Source organism: Hemitrygon akajei, chromosome 22, assembly GCF_048418815.1.
Source record: "Hemitrygon akajei chromosome 22, sHemAka1.3, whole genome shotgun sequence".
In the NCBI taxonomy this organism is placed as follows: Eukaryota; Metazoa; Chordata; class Chondrichthyes; order Myliobatiformes; family Dasyatidae; genus Hemitrygon; species Hemitrygon akajei.
In genome coordinates this window covers 37929365-37953744 of record NC_133145.1, presented here as the reverse complement: position 1 = coordinate 37953744, position 24380 = coordinate 37929365, and the positions used below count along the sequence as shown (strand labels likewise).

At 38.8% G+C, this 24380-nt stretch overlaps 1 protein-coding gene and 1 long non-coding RNA gene across 4 annotated transcripts in view; one reads left to right on the top strand and one right to left on the bottom strand.

The window, feature by feature from the left end:
• LOC140714640 (uncharacterized) overlaps positions 1-916 on the top strand; it is a 167375-nt gene extending 166459 nt beyond the window's left edge. Inside the window, exon 3 of the long non-coding RNA XR_012095962.1 lies at positions 839-916. This is a non-coding gene — a long non-coding RNA (uncharacterized lncRNA). The remainder of the gene's footprint in view (positions 1-838) is intronic.
• Positions 1-24380, bottom strand: part of LOC140714637 (alpha-1,6-mannosylglycoprotein 6-beta-N-acetylglucosaminyltransferase B) — an 888843-nt gene that overhangs the window by 5735 nt on the left and 858728 nt on the right. For all 3 annotated transcript variants that reach the window (XM_073026014.1, XM_073026016.1, XM_073026015.1), the window contains exons 14-16: positions 21345-21461; positions 14068-14142; positions 4234-4511 (exon numbers count right to left, since the gene is read on the bottom strand). In XM_073026014.1, the coding sequence (XP_072882115.1) occupies positions 4234-4511; positions 14068-14142; positions 21345-21461 (470 nt within the window). The remainder of the gene's footprint in view (positions 1-4233; positions 4512-14067; positions 14143-21344; positions 21462-24380) is intronic.

Here is a 24380-nt window from a genome sequence, read left to right as displayed (position 1 = left end):
ACTATGCCATTGCAAGTGAACCAAAACCTTATTCTGTTTAAACTGGATACTGGAGCACAACTAAATGTTCTTGCAGAATCTCAGTTTAATGCATTAAAGCCAAGACCAAACTTACATCAGACAAATATAAAAGTGACTGGGTATTCAGATGCATATATTCCAGTTAAAGGAACATATGTGGCAAAAGTATCACACAAAAATATTGTGCACACACTTTCATTTGTGGTAGTGCCAAAGAATGTACAGTCAATACTGGGTTTATCTGCCAGTGAGAGACTGAATTTGGTGAAAAGAGTATTAGTCCTGGATAGTGACACAGATTCAGAATACAGTGACTTGATGAAAGAGCGAGAGAGAACAGAATTTGATTCTAATGTGGCAAAAGTAAAAGAAGTCATAAAGAAAAATCCCAGACCCATCCCTCTGTTACCAGCATCTGACAAAGCATTGCCACCAAAACCAAACTTGCCGGTACAGTACAATATGGATCTGAAGCCAAAGAGTGACAAGAATCAGGATCCAATTGAAGAAGTGAAAGCCCAAGTGAAGGAATTGAGAAGTTTTATTGAAATGATGAAGTCTCAGCATAAAAAAAAGATTACAAAGTTAATGAATGAATTGTGATTTCTTCGCAAAGACCTCAAAAAAGAGCCAACTTCAGAGTTTCTATTAACTGATGCAGACCAGATGAAACATCAAAATAACAACGAAACACAAGAACTGTGTAAACCACTTAGAAGGTCTACTCATGTTCCTAAAACCCCCAGAGAGACTGATAGAGACATGCTACATTATGCATTTGTTTTGATTAAAGTTGCTAATTGTTTTTCTTTTTAAGGAAAGGAAGATGTGGTGATATCACATGTCACGTGTAAGAACATGATTGGATAAAGTTCGGAGCATGCACAGAAATGACAGAATGTTCGAGAAACATTGGGAAGCATGGTGCTATAAGACACACATGTAGTTGTTGCTGTTGTAAATAAAAGCTTTAGTTCTTATTCTTCCAGAGTATAGTTTGTTCTTAGAAACCCATGGTACATATAAAGAACACAACAGGCAGCATCTGTGGAAATGAATAAATAGATGTTGTTTTGGGCCAACACCCTTCTTCAGACTGAGAAGGAAGGGAGAAGATGCCAGAATTAAAAGGTGGGGAGAGGCAAAGAGGCTAGCTACAAAGGTGATAGTTGAAGCTAGGTGGGTGGGAAAGGTCAGGGGCTGGAGACAAAGGAATCTGATAGGAGAAGAGAGTGGACCACAGGAGAAAGAGAAGGAGGAGGGAACCCAGAGGTAAGTAATAGTAATTTTGTGTATGTGCTTTTTATATTCTTATATTCTTTTGGCTGTGTAGTTAAGTTCCTTCTTTACCCTCTATAAACACATGACTGCGTGGCTAAGCACAGTTCCAAAGCCATTTTCAAATTCACCAATGACACCATCGTTTTTGGATGAATCACAGTTGGCAATGAGTCAGCTTACCAGGGCAAGGTAGGGTGCCTTATTGAGTGGTATTCCAACAGCAACCTCTTACTCAACATCAACAGAACTAAAGAGCTGATTATTAACCTCGGGGAGGGGGGGTGGGAAGGAGGTCGAACATGTGCCAGACTACATCGGGTAGAATTGGTGGGGAGGGTCATCTGCTTGATACTCCTGGGTGATAACATATTCAATAACTTGCCCTGAGCCAAGCACATAGACGCAATCACAAGGCAGTGACTTCACTTCCTTACAAACACAAGACAATTTGCAGATGCTTAGAATCCAAAGCAACACACATAAAATCAGCCCTGATGAAAGATCTCAACCTGAAACATCGACTGTTTCCTCTTTTCCATAGATGCTGTCTGGCCTACTGGGTTCCTCCAGCTCTTTGCATATGTTACTTTACTTCTTTCGGAGGGTTGGGAGGTTTGACTTGTAACTGAAAATTCTAACAAACTTCTACAGGTACACTTTTGAAAGTATCCTGACTGGTTGCATCTTGCTCCAGTATGGCAAGTGGAATGCACGGGAGCATAAGGAGTTGCAGGCATTAGTGGACAATGCCAAATACATCATGGGCTCATTCCTCCTTAATAGGAGGCACTGACTCAAGAAGGCTGCTTCTATCATCAAAGATCACCACCATCCAAGCTGTGCCATCTTTACACAGCTAACATTGGGCAGGAGGTACAGAAGCCTGAAGTCCCATATCACCAGGATCTAGAACAGCAATCTCCCTTCAATTATTTGGTTCTTGAAATAACCAGCAAATCTCCAGTCACCTGCAGTTTCACAACACTATGGCCACTTTGATCACTTTGCACAAGAAAGGGACTTTGCCAGCTTTTGTTCTAATAGTATTTTTTCTTGTTAAAATGTTACATAATTTATGCTTATGTTTATCTTGTGAATGCTGCTCTGCATCTGTGGTACTGCTGCAAATATTTTTTTCATTGTATCTGTGCACACAGGTACTTGTGCATATGACAATAAACTCAGCTTTGACTTTCATGTTCTGACCCTCAAACTGCTGCCATTCTCTCATAAATCTCTCAGATTTATCCCCACAATCACTCTGGTTTGACCCTCTCGGAGATATCCATCACTCTACACCCCCTGCATGTTAAGAAGCTATTCTTATCTCCTTCCCAGTTTTGATGAATTGTTTTCATCCTGTTTCTCTTCCCATAGAAGTGATTTGACCAGCTGAGTAGTTCCAGCATTTTCTGTTTTTATTTAGACTTTCAGAATCTGCAGATTTTGTGAATTACTTTATATTCTAATTCTTATGGCTCCAGGAGCATGACAAGTATTGCACCAAAAAAATCACCTTGATTGAAATGAAATAAGTCACCCCAAAATGGGAATCAAACTTTGGCCTTTCTGGTTTTTGATCGTGGTAAATAAATGCAATGAGAGTAATAAAGAGCCACAACTTAATAGCAACACGCCACAAAATGCTGGAGGAACTCAACAGGTCAGGTAGCATCTATGGAAATGAATAAACAGTCGATGTTTCAGGATGAGACCCTTCTTCAGAAACAGAAATGAAGTAGGAAGATGCCAAAATAAAAAGGTGGGTGGAGGGGAAGGAGGATAGCTAGAAGGTGATAGGTGAAGCCAGGTGGGTAGGAAAAATAAAGGGCTGGAGAGGAAGGAATCTGATAGGAGAGAAGCATGGACCATAGGAGAAAGCCAAGGAGGAGGGGTTCAAAGGGGAGGTGAAAGGCAGAAGAGAAGAGGAAGGAGGTCAAAGTGGGGAATAGAAGAAGAGGGGAAGGGGAGAGAATTTTTTTTTTACCAGATGAAGGAATCGATATTCATGCCATCAGGCTGGAGGCTACCCAGATGGAATATAAGGTGTTGCTCCTCCAACCTGAGTGTGGCTACATCTTGGCACAAGAGGAGGCCATGGACTGACATGTTGGAATGGAAACGGGAATCAGAATTGAAATGTTCAGCCTACGAGAAGTTCCAATTTTGGCAAATGGAGTGCAAGTGCTCAACGAAGCAATCCCCTAATTTACAACTGGCTTCACCAATGTAGAGGAGGCCGTATCAAGAGCACTGGGTGCAATAGACAACCCCAGCAGATTTGCGGGTGAAGTGTTGCCTCACCTGGAAGAACTGTTTGGGGCCTTGAATAAAAGTGAATGGGCAGGTGTGGGAGTGACGAATGGACGAGGGAATTATAAGGGGAGTGATCCCTGCAAAAAGAGGTGGGGGGGGGGGGGTGAAGGTAAAGATATGTTTGGTGGTAGGATCCCTTTGGAAACAGCGGAAGTTGCGGAGAATAATGTGTTGGCTGCTGTGCACATGGGGTGGTAAGGACAAGAAGAACTCTATTACTGATAAGGTGGATGGAAGATGGGGAAATGGAGGAGATGTGGGTGAGGGCAGTATCAAGAGTGGAAAAAGGAAAACCCTTTTCTTTGGGAGTTTCTTGGGTAGGAGGTAGAAGCGAGCAGTGCAAGGTAAGAGAACTGTGAGGTTGGTGGCAGTGAATGGGAATCGAGCTCTGTTGAGTTCCTCCAGCATTTTGTATGTGTTGCTTTGGACTTCCAGCATCTGCAGAATTTCTCATGTTTATGATTTGTCACATATATTTTCTCTTAAAATAATAATCCAAATATAATTACCGAAAGGTTTGTATAGGCATTTTGAGTGCAGCATAGTCTTTAGGCACCTAAATAGAGTTCCTTAAAACCTCCAACTTGTGAATAAAAAAATGAAGTAGGTTCTTACCGCTCGAAGATGACTTTATTGTTAACAAACTGGAAGAATGTTGGTTCACAGATGAGTCCGTGTTCTTGACAAGCTTCGGTGCAAGATTGTGCTGTCGCTGATACTTGTAATTGCATTGAGCTTATAGGAGGCCAAGTGAGCAGTTTGTTGGTGTTTGGGGACCAGAACAGCCCAGTGATATTTTGAGGGAAGATGAATAGGCTTGTATTATTAGGAGAGGACACAAAAAGCCTTGAATAATTCTGAGGCCATGATGGAAATACTGTCTCACAGAGATTCTGTAATGCAAAACAAGAAACAAAAAATGGTTAGTATTCATCTTGCAACTAAACTGGCCATTAAAATCTAATTGGATAATTCTGATTTAACACTTCCCATTGGAGAGTGCGGGAGCAAAAGGAGGAATAATCAGGGAACTAGCAACCTTGATCTACATACACATGATGTCAACAGATTTGGTTATTTTGAAGTATAAATGAAAACCAAATTCATAAAAAACAGAAATTGCATCAGCTAATGCTCTGGAACAGAATTCATCTTAAATTAAGTTTGGTACTTTTATGCAATGAAGTGTCATGACAGTAATCTCGACAAGTGAAGCTGTTCTATAAACTGAAGCTGCTCAATAAATGAGAAATCAATCCTAAACATGATTACCTTTTCATACATAAATTTTACAACCTTTTGATTAAATAAGGGGGAAAAGAGCTCTCCCTAAAGTAAATAAAGAATAAAATCACTCTACATGACCTGCAAATCCTTATTCACAAATGTATCACGAGGTGATAATGACTCAATGACACCAGTTGTCAAATAAGGGATAGTTATAAAGGTTATTTAAACAAAAATGCTATAAAAATCATAGTCACATAACTACTATGGTGTGTTTTTTGTCACTTTAAGTTCTGATTTATAAAGCCCAGGCACAAAATATGATGCTTAAGACACAAAATGCTGGAAGAACTCAACAGGCCAGGCAGTGTCTGTGGAAAAGAGTACGGTCAATGTTTCAGGCCGAGAGCCTTCATCAGTCTTTTTGCGAAACGTCGACTGTTTACTCATTTCCATAAATGCTGCCTGGCCTGCTGAGATATTCCAGCATTTTGTGTGTGTTGCCTGGATTTCCAGCATCTGCAGATTTTCTCATGTTTGTGAATCTTCAGAGGTGCTGTGACCTCTGCTGCTCTAACCTTCAAACAACAGGTAAGCAAGCCATTTTGCTCATCATGTTGATGTCAGCTCTCAGAGCAATCCCACAAACTCATTCCCCTACTTAGTTCCTTGTAACTTATTCTCTCTCAGATGCCCAATTCTCCTACCAGCCATTTACACTAGGAATAATTTTCCATTGTCTCCTGGTTATATGTGCCTTCCTGATTTTGCAAGGTAACTGTGCTAATGTAATTTGAGTTCCTATATGCTACTTATGCTTGCATTTTGGCTGCTCTGCCAATCTGGCTTATTGTTTCCTTTCCCCCTTTCTTCTCCTGTGTTTATTTCTTCTTTTATCTTCTCTACACTTTCATTAGACCTCTTCTCACTCTCTCCCCCTTAGATGTTTATTTATTTGTTTCTCACTACAGAGCAGAGTAAGTCCTTCTGGCCCTTTGGCCCCCCAGCAACCCCTGACAACCCCGATTTAACCTAAGCTAGTTATGGGACAATTGACAATGACCAATTAACCTGCTTGGTATGCCTTTGGACTGTGGGAGGAAACCAGAGCACTCGGGGAAAACCCACACATTCCATGGGGAGGATGTATAGAAACAGACAGAGTCATAATTGAATTCCGAACTCTGTACTCTGACCCCGAGCTGTAATAGCAATGTGCTAAACGGTACTCTACCATGGCCTAAATTCTTATCCTAACTATTCAAAACACGTAACCATGTCTAATTGCCTGCTTCTGCCTTGATTCCCTGTTTGATAAACCTACAGCATCCTTCTATGCCCCTCTTAGTACCTTGCACAATGAACGCTGAGGCATATTGCTGCTTCATTATGAGCAACAGGCACAATTGCCCTATCTTACGTTCACAACAATCTTCCCATTCCGTTATCTCCTAGGGTTAATCCAGGCAATCTCTCGCCTGTTCCAGTCACTGCTCCTAATGTTGCTTCAGTTGCTTCAGCTCCTCCACTCATTTCTGCAGAACATCCTTTTACTTGTCAGGAAGGCTTTTGAAACCCATGCCTTTAATGTAGTCTTTTTCCTGTCTACTCTTTCCAGCAAGTAAATTTGTTCTTTCCCTGCTAACCTTGTCACCTCCAATTAGAATCTACCTTTTACAACCCAGTCAAATATCATAAAAACCTCTTTATTAAGCTATTTCCACTACTTTCCCCCCTGAGCATCATGCAAACTCTCCTTCGCTGTAATTTCATCACAGTTTATGTTAACCTTTCTCCACATCAGCTTCTAGCTTTATTGTTCCAGCTAGATGGCTTTGAGATTCTCCTACCCTCCTCCAAGGTGCTGTTGTCTTTTCATTTAGCTTGATGACTCTGCAACTGTTGAGTTCCTTTTGTATCACGTTATTTGTCTGAGAAAAAGAAAATTATGAATTTTCTTTCCACTCCCTCGCTTTTATCTTTGAAATTCTTCAGGCATCTATCTTTGTTTCCTATTTTGCAACAGTACACTACTCCTCTGCATCACTAGCCTGAAGCATGTCAGGTTTTATAATTTTTGATGACACCCTAGTCTTCTTCACCACTACATCTCCTAATGCTTCCACTGTCTCTGATACGTTACACTGCTTATAATAGATGAGACCAAATTTTCTCCAATTAACTGTGGTGAGACTGAAATCCTTGGCTCTGCTCTTGTTACGAACTCAATCACTGCATCAGATTTTCTGCTGTTAAATGCTTGATGTCTGGTTACACTGCAACGTGACCATTTAGCTACTCAGCAACTCCACAGATTTAAATGCTATTCTAGGCGGTGCTACTTTGCAGTATCAAGGCTGTTATACCAGCAGGGTGTCTGATTTTCAGATACAGTATATTAAAAAGAGTCCTTATTTGCTTAGATTTAACAGATCCTATGGAATTATTTTGAAGCTGAGTGGGAGATTTTCTCCTACTCTGCCCAATATCTATTCCTTTTATTTTTATTTTATTTTGAGTTATGGCACAGCAGCAGGCTCTTCCAGCCCAGTGAAACACATCACCCAATTACAGCGATGTGACCGATTAATCTACTGACCCATATGATGTGGGAACACCCACCCAGTCATGGGGAGAGCATGAACATACAAACTCCTTACAGACAGCAGCAGGAATTATTATTCTGGGGTTTTAATGAGCTTTCCTTGTGCAATACTGTAGGCTCCTGTATTATGAAAGTAAGACACCACTTCAAAAGTAGTTCTTGGGAAATAATACATTTTGTCTGCTGTGAGGTCATGAAAAGTGTTACATAAACATGAGACTTACATATTTTCCTTTTTTTTATTCCTATGTGTTCCTGTCCAGCATCTCACCTTATGCTCTAAAATACACTGAACTTATTCAAAACTGCCACACATTTCAGCACACCTTGGTGTCATGTTCATCTCTGTAGTCACTTCCAATGTTGCAGATAATTAGTCTCTCAATTTTAAAATGCATATACCTGTTTCAAAAAGCTATTTCATCCCTGATCACTTCTATTAACTTAACCGTTCCAGAAAACCTCCAGGATCTGTGTGCTGTACTGTCTTTGACTTCTTGTACATCCTTGAATCCTATTGCTCCAATGTTGGCTGCTGAGGTCCTGAGATGTAGAATTTCCTTCTAAATATTTCTCTACTCTCCTTCACTTCTCTTCTCTTCTTTATTAAGGCTCTCCTCAAGAGTTGCCTGTTACACAAAGCTTTTAATCACTTTCTTTACAATCTCTTCCTTTAACTTGGTGTCAGGATTTGTATGCAAAGCACCTTAGTACACTTCACTACCGTAATGTAAGCCATTCTTGTTGTTAATTGATTATTAGTGATTTTGAGTAGCAAGTAACTTCTTACAGATTACTTTGCCGGGACCTTTATATATCCCTGCAATGGTTTTAAAAATAAATTTATTGAATTTTTGGAAAACCACTAACAGCAAATGTTGGAAGTCTAGAATGAAAACAGAAAATGCTAAAAATACTCAGCGACGAAGAGAACACGGTGACTGATGCTGTGACACCCTATTTCCAGGATTTTCTGTATTTGTTGCATGCTTACTGGTATGAACCATTTATAATCAGTATGAAACCAAAAGTCTGCCCAATGTGTTTAGGTTTCAATTTCTGAAAATCTTTGTTACAACTTACCCTGTAAGGTTTGGTTGGACTGAAGCTTGAAACAGTTGAACACAGAAATGACTTGAGAAAGTTGCATATTATGCATTTGCTTAAACCAGATAGGAGTCATTCCTTTATTAATGCTATATGCCACATTCAAAGCAAGGTGGTGCTGTGTTCTAAGAAATTAAAGTCTTTTCAATGGAATTGCCGTCTTCTGGATTTTTAGCTGGAGGCTTTCTCATGTTTCTGCCATTTTTTTTGCATTGAACAAAAGATCTGTGTTGAATCCAATAAAGACACTGGTAACTGATATTGCATAACTGATTTTACTCTGGATTAAATGGAACCTTATTTGGCGACCACTTTGTGTGTACAAACAATCATTTTGTGCAAACCATACTTCATTATAAATTTAAATAAAGAGCAAAGATAAGGTTCTAGCAGGCAGCTACAACCATTGACTATATCTGTCCTCACAACAGACCAATGTAACTTTGAAGGATGCTAATCTATTGTATTTATCTTACTTTCTTTAACAGCATGACAAGCACGAAGAACTTTAAAGGCAATTAACTTCAGAGAGGGTATCTTACATTCAGGGAGGGTGTTCTCACATTTTAATGAGAACAGTGTGCTCACAAAACACAATTTGATGTTTCTGCAAAGCAAGTAATGTAACTAATTGGAATCTATCTGAGAGTGGTTTCTGGGGGGGGGGGAGAGAGAGAGAGAGAGAGAGGCTGACTGAAAGCGCAGATCTGATATATGATCCCTCATAAGAAATATTACATTCTAGAACAATAGCAATCTAGAAATTCATTTGTGCTACAGATTTTTTTGTGTGTTGCCTGGATGAGCTTCTCTTCTTTGATGTAGGGACTGTGGAAACAAGGTCGTTCGGCGAGATTCACAAAATGTGGTTTGGTACCAGGAGCGTCTGTGTTGCTGAATGTTTAGTGTTTGATCTGAAGGACACACATAAATAATGTTAGTTAGCACGGAGCACCTACTTGGAACATTTTCAGATAAAATTTCATGAGATTTTCTGCTTTGGAAATGTAATTGGGGTCACACTGGGAGTCAGGTTTTCATAGACCTCTACTGATAGATGCATTGTAAATGGGCTATTTTTTAACTATTTCTACAGTATGCAATTTGGAGACTGCTGTGGACTAGGGAAGGTTGCTAGGTTTTGTCACTTCAGAAACTAGTTGAAAGAAAAAACTCATCTATTTAGATTTTTTCCCTTTTTAGTGAGGCACTTTTTAGTGGTGGTGTAATGATGTATGCTATTCATGTAATTTTTAAATATAATCTGTAGTGAATGATGTAAACAAAGAATGCTTTATTAAACGATATATTTACAATATTGCTGAAATAGTAAATACACTACACTCCTCCCTGCTTTCCTATAAACACCAACTCAATATCTCAATACAAAATGCATCTCAGTCCTAATAATATGTAATGTATAGCTGTCTAGTTTTATGCATATATATACACATACACATATACAACACAGTAAATTACAGGTGTCCCCTGCTTTACCAATGTTCGCTGTACGCCACTTCGCTTTTACAAAAGACCTACATTAGTAACCTGTTTTCACATTACAAAGAGGGTTTTCACTTTTACGAAAATTTTTCCCATATAAATTAATGGTTTGTCGCTTTACGCCATTTTGGCTTAAGAAAGGTTTCATAGGAATGCTCTACCTTTGTAAAGGGGGGGGAACACTTGTATATATTAAATTAATATAATAGACATTCATAGCATAGTAAATTTTAAATAGTCCCATTCAGGCCTGGGATAATGTATTTTCAGACAGGGTTCGGAGGTGGGGAATGTCACTTTGCTTGGCAGGTGAGACTTGTGGCTGTGAAACAATTTCAGGTTCTCTGGCCTCCTCTGTAATGGCTGTAGAAGTTGACTCTGAGACTACTAGAAGTGGTTCCAACAGCTCTGGACACCTTTCTTCTCTAACAATTGACTCTGCTCTCCTCAACTGCTTGATGTGTCATCTCCAGATGATATCAGACGCAATCTCCACTGTGTAGGAGAGTGGTCCAGTTCTGTCCTTAATTTTTCCAAATACACACTTCTGATCATATCTGTAGTTGCAGGACTTTTTGTCCGGCAGTGAAACATCTGAACCTCTTTGTTTGAGGAGTCCTCAATTTGTCTCCGCTGTTTGTCCTTTTGAGATTGGGTTTGAGGAGGTCCAAGCATGAGCGCAAGGGACGACCCAGGAACAACATCGCTGGTGAGACGTTGGTTGTGGAGTTTGCTGCATTGTGATATGCAAGGAGGAAATTATCACCTTCTGTTTTAGTGTAATGTGTTTTGCTGACATTGCTCACAGTGCTCATTTTAAACTGTGGACAAACCTTTCTGCCAAGCCATTTGGAGCCGGGTGGTACAGTGAAGATGTAATATGTCTTATTCCATTCGTTTTCAGGTATGACTGAAACTGTTCTGCAACAAACTGTGGTCCATTGTCACTGGCTAAGTGTTCTGGAACACCAGTCCTTGAGAAGAGGCTTCTCAACAAATCAACAGTGTGCAATTCACTTTGTAGCTGCATCCACTACTACCAAGAAATTTGTGCCCGTGAATGGTCCAGGAAATCCACATGACTACCCTGCCAGGGCAATGCAGTCTATTCCCAGGGATGGAGAGACACCGTTCTTGGCATCTTCTGGATGTTTTGGCATCCTGAACAATGCATGACCAGCTGCTCAATCTGCTGATCCATCCCAGGCCAACAGACAAAGCTTCGAGCCAACATTTTTGTTTTGACCATGCCTAGATGACCAGCACCTACTGTAGCTCCTTCAAAGCTAATCACAGTGAGGTAGAAGCTGTCCTTGAGCCTGGTCCTATGCACTTTCAGGCTTTTGTATCTTCTGTCCAAAAGGAGAGGGGAAAAGCGAGAATGTCTGAACTGGATGGGGTCTTTGTTTATTCAAGCTACTTTATGGAGGCAGAGTCCATAGAGGGGTGGTTCTTGTGTGATAAGTACTGCTGGCTGGCTAGAATTTTTTATGATAGTTCTATACTGAAAAAGGGAATTTAATATTAATGTGCTGTTGATACATACTTGCGTATGTGTGTGCGGTGACAGTTATGTGATTTGTTGTGTGAGGGTAGGCGTGTGTGTTTGTGTGTGTGTGTATAAACATATTTCATGATGTATGTGAGTGATGATAATCCTGATATGGGTCTCTGTTGTGGACTGAGAGTGGGTAGGGGGCAGCGAGAGGGAATCATGGTTGGGAAAAGGGAGAGGGGGAGGGGAAGGAGCGGGAAGCACCAGCGAGACATTCTGTAATGATCAATAAACCAATGGTTTGGAATCAAATGGCGTCGCCTGGTGTTGCAGGGATGGGCATGTTTGTACCTGCACCACCCCCCGCAGCTGGCACTCCTTCTCTCTCACCGGTCCCACACCCTTCCTGCAGTGCACCACCGCCGCGATTCCCAACACCCTTTGCTCACTCTCCAAACTTGCTCTCCAGACAACATTGACAAGTACAGTTCTGTGCAAAAGTCCAAGACCACCTAGCTATATATATGTGCCTAAGACTTTTGCACAGAACTGTATGTATGTGTATATATATATATATCTGTGTGTGTGTGTGTGTGTGTGTACTATATATATATAGATATAGATATATATATATACACACACAGTTGGTGTGTGTTTGTGAGCAGGTGCATGGGTACGTTTTGTATATTTGTGTCATGTTTATTATGAGCTGTATGAGTGCAGTTACTGTAGACAGAGCATTTACTGAAAATTTACATTTGTCAGCTACAGTTAGAAGAGTCTGAATATTAACCTTGACAGAACAATTGAGGTCATAGCTTTTTTTGCTGCTTTGCTAGCATTTGCTCACAGATCCTGGTATAATCATTGAATCGCTGCTGACTCTGATCTCCCAGGCATCCTTCTGCCACTGTCACTTTACTTCAGCTATGGGAGCCCTCCTGGTCTCAACAGTGCAGTATATATCGCTCTGCCTCTACACCTTGTCTCCTAGGATATAGAGACCTGTATCAGTGAACGGAGGGCCATACTTCATGATCAGTTTAACTTCACATGCAGCTATTTATCAAGCAGCAAGTCACAATCTTACAGCTGCGCTGGAGTTTTGGCATCAATTTCTATACGACTGCTCAGTAAGTGCAGGATATTGAGTTACCAAGGAATAATGCATTGCTTGCTTGAAGTATGCATATGCTTTCCTTCTAGAAATGCAATTGAATTTTTCATTCCAATTGCACTGGCAGGAGTTCGCAAAGCAGCAAAGGTTGATTCTTTATATGTATGTGTAGAAGAATTCTAGCTGAATATTTTATTCCTGTCTTGCATGTTGAGGGGCGTGATTCGTGAATGGAAAGGTGGGTGTGTGATAGTGAGGTTGGGTAAAAAAGACAGATATTTAATGGCACCAAGAGGTTAAATACATAACGGTGGAAGCAAAATAATATGTATCTATGCATAATTATTTTATGATTACTGTTAATTAAGAACCAATGGACAATCCAAGGACAATTTTAGAAAATTCGCAATTTGAAGACAAGATTCTTTTACTGTTCAATGATCCAACATGTACAAGCCTGTAATATAGACTCAGAAATCATATTCAGTGTAAAGTTGCCAACAATTACCATGGACCTCCATTAAAAATGTAACTTGTCTCCACCAACTCCCAGATGGAGGTCAAGAGCTAGAAAGAGCTTCTTTCATTGTGTTGTGGTTCTGCATATTGACAAGGCTTTTTGCGATATAATACGCTCACATGGAGGGGAAGGTGATAAGTGGTTAGACATATAGGGGTGGAGAAAGAGGTAGAACAAGCCCCACCCGTGAGACAGCTGAAAAAAAACTTTTGACCACTATCTGCAAATCTTACTGACACCAAAAATATTTAAAATTTTCAAATGCCATCAAAAGATACACTATTAAGAGCAAAATTTAAAAAATCCAAACCCCAAAAAGATTTATATAAATGATTTATACAAATTCAAACAATTAATGAAAATTTTTAATTAATTATGTATTACTTACCCAAGTCCTTTTCAACCAGTCTCTTCCATTGAAATTAATGGAAAGCATTTCCTGCACTGGATACTACCTGGCACAGATCTTCATACTGAGCTTGGAGTGTAAGTGCAGGGCAAAGTGCCCAAATCCCCATGACTCTAGCATCAGTATATAGTGGCAGGACACTGGTGAATAGGTGATTGCTACTTCAGGAACTTCCATGACTGTTACAAGAAGAGAAGTAACTTGTTCACTGGGGAATCACCACAAAATTTCGGCTAGTGCCAAAGTGAAATATTTTGAATCCTTAAAAAAAACTTCCTTTCTATTTTCACGTTGAAGATATGAGAGAATTGATAAGATTTAAACTTTTATGAATAACACCTCCATATTATCAAACATTGGGGATATTCATGGGTTTAAAACACACTGGCATAGACTTAGTAGATTGACGCTTGTCAAAATGTAGGATGAGACCTGAAAGAAGAGAAAGAGAACTTGATTGACAGACCTGGTGTTGGATGTAAGCATGGACACGTTCCAGCATTCCTTCACAAGTAAATTCATAAGGAAGATAAGGTTCAACCTAATAAGCAGAAAATAATGTATCACAGTTAGATGAAATTAGATGAATAATATATTATATGGACTAAATTTAATAATAGGTAATTAATTTGCTTAATTAAAATTGTACCACATTTATAAACATTCCACTGCTATGTGTAAATTAATTTGCCAGGCATAAATAGAAGGTAATTAAAACATTTTCACTAAGCCTGCTTTGGATACTTCTTGATAATTGAAGCATATCCTGAAATAGAGAGTTCTCAATTATGGGCCTGTATGTTTGAGTGAAATATAATGAACTCTTTTCACTTCAGTACTTTGGGCAATGAACTCCATCACGTCAGTTCTTCCTAATGCCATCAGACAGATACATAATAGCTGCAGTGCCAAACCAGAATAAATTCACCATTTTAAAATTAAATGCCCTTGTCTTGTGTTCTTTAACTTCTAGCTGTCATTAAACAACTTTATTATACCTTATAAGTTTAAGGATGAGCTAGAATGCATATATTTATCATAGTAGAAGCCTGTAATATAATTAAGAGGAAATAAACATACTTAGATCATTAAAGGATACTGAGATATTTCAGTTTGCTGCTTACATCTGTGTAACAATATTTGATTTTTTTCCCAGTCTCTTTGAGACACCCGATCTTTCTTCATCACAGGTGACTTTTCAAATCACTTATTTTTCAAGTACAAACGTATTTACTTTCTCAAATTTATTACTATTCACCTGCGGCTAAGTTTGGAGTCAAAATTAAATGCACACTGGGGACAAAATGCCTCTATGCATTAGAACTAACACTTAGCACTGAGTTTGCATCAGCATGTGATAATTTGGTACAACAGTATTTCATTGCTATGCTTCAAGGTCATATTGAGTAAGTGTACAAAACTGCAGATCTGACAATATCTTTTACCTTGTTTGTTATTCAATGGTAAAAGCCAATTTTTTATTAATTATATTTAAATTTAATTTATTTAAAGTTTGCGATATTTTAGCTTCTAACTTAAGTCCATCTTCAGCTACTAATGCTATTCCTGAAAAATAAATAGAAAGAGTAGTCCATACTTTGTACTTCCTGGTTCGTCATCTATGAGAATTCTTTAACTTAATCAATGCCCCAGCCTGCTTAATAACTGCATTGTTTCTGTGTTCCCATATTCCCCTACAGACAGGTCTGGATGGAAAGCACAGGTGAACAGTCAAAAAAAAAATCAACAGTCCAGGGCCACTAAAACATCTGGACAACTTCTTTCAGAGGTCAATGACACGCACTATCCACACAGATTAGATTGTCATTCAGTGACAGGATGCCCCCACCCCCTCAAAAAAACACATGCCCAGTGAACTAATCAAAAGATAAATCCAAAACTTGTATGACCACCAAAATTTTGCAACAACTTCTTGCTGCTATATAACAATAGTTGATCTTTCATGTATTCAATTTGTTTCCTGAGAAATGAGGACTAATTTCTGGAATTATAGCTTCTAATATAAGGTAAAATGCAAGAATTTAATTGTATATAAAAAGTGTTCTGTGTTGTATGATGGATGGATGTTAGTGGTGTACTGCATTATCTAGCCATGAAAGGAGGTCCAAGCCAACTCTTGAGTTGAAATCTAAATACTAATTGAAACATGGAAGAGAAATCATGAGCAAGGATGCACCTGTTAAAGTTGTCAAATGCAGATTATTCTTCAGCTGGGAGTAATTTATGTTAAGAAAATATTTATTCTTTATTCTTTCATTGAGAGTGGGTTACCCCACAGCAACATTTGTTGGAAGACAAATATGGCTCTTGAACTTCCTTCTTTCTATCAGTATCTTCCCTCAGTTAGTTTCCCCAAGCAGTAAGGCAGATCAACTCCTCCACACTCTACCCCACCACCTTTATTTTATCATTCATGTCAGTCATCTTATGTACAGACAGTCATGTGCCCAAGTCTCAATTTATGGACATACAGTCAATATATATAAGCTATCCTATGTATTTATAGTCAATGTGTTTTTTAAAAGTTGTGCTCTTTATATTATTGTGTCTTTTTTGTTCTTCTTTAAACTTGATTACTGGAGATGACATTAAACAATCATGAACCTCTTGAACCTTGATCTGGAGAATTACATCACATCAATTTTTCTAAACCCAATCCTCTTGTCACAAACAACTGTTACAAGGAAAACAGTGATTTTTGTCTGGGCTGATTAACATTGGATTATTAGTGACTCCATTAATATTGGATTCACCTGTTTTTGTTACTGATTTGCCCAGAAAAAAAATGTACAAATTGTGTAAATATACCCTGTTTTTGTCTTTTAATGCACTGGCCAAGAAGTTGAACATAGGCTGTGCTGGTCTTTCTTCAAAATGATTTTCAATGACTTTGTGTTAACCTCTAAAAATGTTGAAGCATGGACATGATTTGTAATGTTAATTACAGATCAACACCACAAACTGCATGCATGCATGTCATCAGCAAGGACATTTAAATACAGGGCAAACCTTGAATTAAAAAGCTCCTGAACCCAAGGGAACATGATTAATTTGCCATAGATTTGGTTTAGAGAGAAAAAAAACAAGCAATAAAATTTAACTTGGAAATAGTGCAGAAAGAGTGACCGTGAATGAGCTGTAGAACTGCTACCTGCTTTGTCTTCCTCTGGGGAATTCTCTGTACAAAAGACAAACTCATCAATCAGGATGGCTACCAGGTAGGGAGATACTTGGCTGTTTTTCATTCAGTCTTGTTCCTTTATCAATGAAGCGAATGATAAGGAATAAGAGATATAACACAGAGTGCCAATTTGCCACTGTCTATTTTGAAACTACCTCCAAGTCAAATTGCACTCCCCAGGAATCTGTTTATATTACTCCAGCCCCTTTTTGGTAAAATAATGAATGAAATAAACAAAACCTGATTGAAATTTCTGGTGCATTGCAAAAGAATAATACAGACCATCAAGGAAATACAAATATCCACTCAAGCAAATAAACTAAAACGTGCGTGAGAGGCCATACATTGTAAAATGTTCAATTTGGCTCTGATCCAAGGCCAGCTATTCCCTGGGAACAGGGACTTTGGTCTGCATGCACTAGAAACAAGACTTCACACTGGGAAGGCTCTCTGATATTGAGAGACATGAAAAGCTGTCTCAGCTTGGAGGAGAGTATTTGATAGGGATGAGAAGAGGGTGGTTGGGTTGGCCAAGATTAGCACTAGTTTATCATGAACAAATCATGCATCAAAATAATTAGATCTGGGTTAGATAATAAATGCTGGTGAAATTGACTCGGGCTTCTCCACATGCCATTTTTTTCTGCTGCTAGTCATGAAACTAATCTTTTTACATATTGTGCATGCTAGAAATTGGAGTTTTATTGTGTGTAATCTTCATTATTGAATAATTGCTAAGGAACTAAGAGTGCAGAGTACTGGGATTTCCATGAGATGCCAATTAAATGGTCTTGATTCCAGATATCCCACTCTCCTGGAAGTTCTGGGAATCTCCCGCATATTGATAGCAGCTCCCTGGTGCTCGCAAATTATATACAGTATTCTGGAAACTCGATTTTTTTGAGAGGGAGAGGAAGAGGAAGAGCGAGAGTGAGGGGGAGCATCCTGATTGGTCTCTTTTCGTGCTAAGTAGACCTATCAGTTTTCTCTGTGGGTGGGCTTTATAGTCGACCTCAAAAATAATGACAGTGTTGCTCGCTGCACTGTTTGCAACAGTGACTTTTCTATTGCCTATGGTGGGTTAAAATGTAAAAGATATGTTGAGGTGAGTTTAATAGGTGTCATTTGGTTATTAGCATAGCTAACGTTATTTAAACTAGCTGGCTGGCTGCTAACAAGCTACTCTGTTGATGTTCTACATGATGAGGCCAAACTCCCTGTAGACTTGCTTAAAGTTGTAATAGAATATAAAAACAACTCCATGAAAATACAAGTACATATTTTAATGTCACATTTTCTGCATATACCCAACTTGGTTTACAGATTAGACAAAAATCACTAAACAAAGTATTACATACACCCTTGGAGGTCGACTGGAGGGCGGCATATGGGGGGGGGGGGGAGCAGGGGTGCTACCTCCCTGAAATGAGTTTTTGCAGGGTGGGATGTCTGTGATTCTGCTGTCTTGCACAAAGAGCTTGACAGACGTAGTTTCAATACCTGAAAGCACATTACTTATTGTTCTAGTCCTTGATGGTAGCCTGCTAAAATGATGCACAGCAGAGCTGCTCCAAGTAATTGCAGCCTCAGCAAATGAAGTGATGGCCCACATTGCACATTGCAGTGGTTTGGGGCTTCTTGTGGAATAAAATCTCATCACAGCAGGTGACTATGCATGGGGTGACTGCACATACAGAAGATCACCATGTTCATGCAATTGCTTTGTGGTTGCACCAAAGGAAAGTTTCTTTACGGACTGATATTCTTACCATTGCTCATATTGACAAATATGTGACAAGTGGAAATTTTCAAGTAGTTTCTCTCAGGAATTACCAGCGTCCTGTTTCAGCATGTGATTCTGAGTGTAAATTGTTAGTGTCACAGAAAGCCCATCTAGTCTGTGTCAACCTCGTAATCTGCTTCGTCCAATCAACCTACACCGGACCATACCCCTCACATCCATGTACCTGTCCAAAGGTCCATTAAATATTGAAATTGAAGCTGTATCCACCACTTCCATTGGTAGCTCGTTGCACACTCTTGTAGGATTTTGTGAGTAAAACACACAAGAATTGATTGATATGCTTAACAAAAGCTGCAGCCCTTTACTTCCATTGAGAACAAACCAAAAGCAGTTGCCTTACACTGATGTCATTACATCAGATGTCGTCTCTTAAAGTAAACACAATAACTCACTGATGGTGTTGGTGAATTTTACAGAACAGTTTCTATTATGAACAGTATGTGTCATCTGTCACCCCTTACATTACCCTACTCTCTCAGCACCATCTGAGTGAGGAAATTCTCCCTAAGGTTATCCTTCAATATTTTACCTGTTACCCTTACCCACAACCTCTAGTTCTAGTCTCACCTAACCTCAGTGTAAAAAGCCAGCTTGCATTTACCTATCTATACCACTCATAATTTTGTCTACCCCTGTCAAATCTCCCCTCATTGTCCTATGCTCAATGGAATAAGGTCCTAACCTGTCCAACCTTTCCCTATAACTGAGGTACTCAAGTCTTGGCAACATCCTTGTAAATTTTCTCTGCACTCTTTCAATCTTGTTTACATCTTTTCTGTAGGTTGGTGATCAAAACTGAACAGAAAACACCAAATTACGTCTCATCAATGTCTTATACAACTTCAACATGACACCCCAGTTCTTGTATTCAGTATTTAATTTATGAAGGCCAACGTGCCAGGAGTTTTCTTTATGATTCTTTATGACCCTATCTACCCGTGATGCCACTTTCAAGGGATTATGGATCTGTATTCCCAGATACGTCTGTTCAACTGCACCCCACCGCTCACCATGTAAGTCCTCCCTAGTTTGTCCTGCCAAAGTGCAACACTTCACACTTGTTATAGTGTAGTTTCAGCCAGTTTCACTATTTTGGCCATTAGTCTATATGCAACACTCATTTAGTCAACCTAAGAAGGGTGAAAGCCAATACCTAGATAATGTATAAAATTACTGGAAAACAATGGAAAAAGATTACACTATTTGAACAAAACCCTGCAAAATTTGAATAAAATACTGTGTTGCTGTATTCATTCTTTGACATGTGCTATTTCACCATTGCTACTTTTGCCATTCAGAGACACAATAGACTGTACAGAGTATAGTTTCCTGTGAACAATAATTACTTGTAGTTCAGTTCAATTGCAGAACCCATGATGGACTGGAAATAGGGTAACTTCCAAAAGTAATGAGGTTAAACTCTATTCAACATACTTTATATCAACTTCAAAGCAAAATGCAACCTTAAAGTTTGAGCTCAAAAATATAATGAGAATGATGCTGTTGCAAGCAGCTACTGTTATACTAGAAGAAATCTGACAAGAGATTCTGAGTATGTACTTGCAGAAATCTAGACAGTTCTGCTAGTTAAAACTTTCCATATCATATCAGACTTCGTAGAATCAATTAGAAATTATTGCTTTTATAAGAATGTTTCATCCACTATTCCTACTGTAAAAGAAAAATTGAAAATGTTCAGTACTGAATGAGGAGCAATAGAACTTTTATCTGCACATTAAGCCCCAATTAATGGTACACAGCCTGTCTGGTCATGAAAAAGCGTTTTTATGTTTGGAGCCTGTATCCCATAAAAAACATTTAAAATTTACATATTTTATAACATAATTGTTTTGCTCAAGTTTATTCATGATAACTTTAACTTCTGCCACAACCCCTCATAGACTTGTAGAGTCATAGAAAAATATAGCACAGAAATAGGCCCATCAGCCCATTCAGTTCATGCCAAGCCATTTAAACTGCCTAGTCCCATCAACCTGCACTGGGACCATGGCCCTCCATACCCCTACCATTCATGAACCTATCCAACTTCTCTTAAACATTGGAATTGAGCTCAAATGCACCACTTGTGCTGGCAGCTCGTTCCAAACTCTCATGACCCTCTGAGTGAAGAAATTTCTCTTCATGTTCCCCTTAAACTTTTCACCTTTCACCCTAATCCATGACCCCTAGTTGTAGCCCCACCCAACCTCAGTGGAAGAACCTTTCTTGCATTTACCCTATCTATACCCCTCATAATTTTGTATGCCTCCCCTCAATCTTTTACGTTCCAAGGGACAGAGTCTTAATCTATTCAATCTTTCCTTATAACCCAGGTCCTCTGATCCCAGCAACATCTTTGTGAATTTTCTCTGTACTCTTTCAAATTCATCTATGTCCTAATCTTTATATATCTCTAAAATGGTTAAGTTCCACCTTTTTACTTAGTATTTTGAGTATTCTTAATCTAATCAGCTACTAAATCCACTTGATGGTTGTGCATGTTCGACTTCAGAAAACTCTACGCCTGCTGACAGAACTTAATTAACAGCAGAAATAGAGAAATTGATAATTCAGAGCCTGCTTAGTATGTTCAGGCAACTGTTCCCATGGTCATACTGGGGAGTACCAAAACTTCATTGTTGACTGGAAAACCCAGGCCAATATATATCATTCTGGCTGCCATCTTTACATTATAGGTTAAAAACTAAAGTTAACATTGTTTGAAATAGAATCAAACCTTGGTTACTGAAATTGTTCTAACGACAGCTGCCAGTTCTTCTGTATCATTGTAGTCAACTGTCCAAACATGTGGTTTCCCGATGAAATACTCGGTATATGGATGTTGTGAGGAAACCTTTAAATGAAGGGAAACGTGAATGTAAATACCTTTTGTTCCAAATGTCTTGCTGAAAGTGCCACTACAACCTGGGCACCTCATGTATATAATTACACTTGCTTTGGATGAGTTCTTTTTGTGTTGGCTTCATGAAAACAGCATTTCATTGTTAGCTTTCCATGAAGCTAATTTGAACAAAGTTAATTTCCTGTATTTAGGAAATAGATGAAAGGTAAACTGCCCACAGAGAGTTAAGTCCATTTTAATCTTTTAAACAACAGGATGAGTGTTAATTACTTCCAATTAAACACTCTGTCACTGAAAATTGGCTTTTACTGTTGTGCAATCTCATTCTATCAGGTGTTAATTGTTGGTGATTTTATAAAAACACTTAGTTCATATCATTTTTTTTCTCCACCCCAATCTCTTTTTGCATTTATTTTTCATTCTGAATCAGCTTTGATATTGAATCACCTATTACTTTTCTTCAGTATTTGTGGTTGTCAACTTCAGAACATTTCAGGTTAAGCAGCCCAGGATCTGTGTAGTTGCTTGCCCTCTTTATTCAGGTCCCAGATCTCCTGCAGAGGCACCATCCTATTTACATGTCAGCCCCAGCAACTCACAGGACCAGATTAGTGGAAATAAAACAGATCAGAACAAGTTGGCATTTGTTCCTTTCCCACAGGAATTTTTAGGGGTGGGACAGCAGAATATAAATGAAACTTTTATTCATATAATCAGTTTATTACATTAATAACCTGGTTTGTTGAGTTTTTCTTATTCAAGCTCAATTCAAATTCAAGTTCATTGTCATCGGCATACAGTACACAGCTAGGGTATAAATGCCTTGAAATTAGCTTTTTGCAGTAGCAACATATAAATATACATTATAAAGTACATAAATTTAAATTAGCATAAATTGCACATAATTTACTTGACAAAATAAACATAAATAAATAGTATTATTGCAAATTGAAGGAAATATAGTCTGAGTTAGAAGTAGGATTTTCAGGTCAGTTCAAGAAGCTGATGGTACTGGGAAAGATACTGCTGTGGAAACTGAGGTGTGAATCTTTAGGCTCATGTACCTCCCTCCTGTTTGCAGCAATGAGAAGACAGCATGGGCTGGATGGTGGGAGTCCTCAATGATGGATGTTGCCTTTCTGAGATGTTGTTAATTGTCAATGTCCTTGGCGGAAGAGAGACGGAACTGGCTGAGTGCTTGTGAAAAGGGTGAAATAATTCTTCAATATACTAAATGTACCTGATCCTCAACCTCCATTTCAATTATTGTGGTGTGCAGCTTTTCCTTTGCAGTGACAGCACCTACCATATTTAGAATACAAAATACAATCTTTATATCTAATCAGCAGTATACTGGAAACAGCACAATTACTTGTATAGCAAATGAAAAATCAACATCTCTGTTAATTATACATCTCGATTCTGCCATTTCTCTTTAAAGGACTTCTGGGTCCTCACAGCAACAGTCTCTCAAGGCTGTAGCATTATAACAAAAAAAACCACATATGAACATATGGACACTCTTAGGTATTTACACATCATGGATGTGACACATTTTCATCTTTAATAAGTTTAATAACTAATGGAAGCATCACCACCACTATGTCTGTACTGCTCCAAGAAGGGCCACCAACAATGTCTCAATACAGTCAGAATGGAAAAACAATGCACATCAACCTTGGAAGCATTATACAGCTCCATTGAAAACAAAGTCGTCTGCATGGAGAAGTGGCCAAGAGCTGGTTGTTGAGTTCTGGAAATGGAGGTAGAGTACATACCCCTCTCTGTATTAATGGTGCTGAGGTGGAAATAGCTGGGAGTTTTAAATTCAAAGGTGTAAATATCACCGACAATGTGTCCTGATCTAGCTACATAGTTGCTATGGCCAAAAAAAAACACAGGAGCAACCCTACTTCCTCAGAAGTCTAAGAAAATTTGGCATGTCCCGATGACTCCCGCCAATTTTTATAGATGCACCACAGATACATTACAGCATAGTAGAGCAACTATTCAGCCCAAGAAAGCTGTGAACATAGCCAGTCCATCATGAAAATCTCCTTCGTGGACTTTGTCTACACATTCCACTGCTTCGGGAAAGCAGCAAACATAGTGAAGGACCCAGGTTCTGCCCCTCCAGTGAGACAGAAGATGCAACAGCTTGAGAAAATGTACAATCACACTCAAGGACAGCTTCCACCCTACTTTTGTAAGACTTCTGAAAGGACTTCTTGTATGATGAAGCTGAATTCTTGATCTCTTGACCTCCCGCATCATAGCCCTACACTGCAATTTATTTTTTACTGTTACATTCTGCATTCTATTCTTTTCTGTTTGTATTACTTTGATATATTTATGAGTGGAGTGCTCTGTCTGGTTGGCATCCTTTATGTTGTATTTCTGTGCAAGTGAAAATAATAAACCAATCACCAATCCTCCTTTTCTAACCTGTAAATTCTGGCCCTGTTTGCGGATTATTTTCAGGCATTCAGGACTTCAGAATGTTAGCCCCTAAGTTAGATCTCATTTTTCTAATATTATAGCTTTAAAATGAGTACAAATAAGTTCAGATGACATTTAATATGTTTTCATCATGCATTCAAATATTTGTGTGTTTCGTGGTCAGTAAAGCTAGGGTTGAATTGATTGATTTGGAACAGATATGAACAAGATCTTTGGTCTTCATGCTGATGTGCAGTCATTCCAAAATAATATGGTTGATTCTGTATTTTCTATACAATATTATTCTATTAGTATTCTTTTCAAAAGTAGCAAGGCAATTGAATACCATCAAAAAAGGACCCTGGGTTTTGATGGGGTGTTGGGTTCGTATATCATTGTTTTATGTTCTATTGAATAAATGCAAAAACGATAAATTAGAAAAGGAATATGACTTGCTTTTGCATCTGTGGT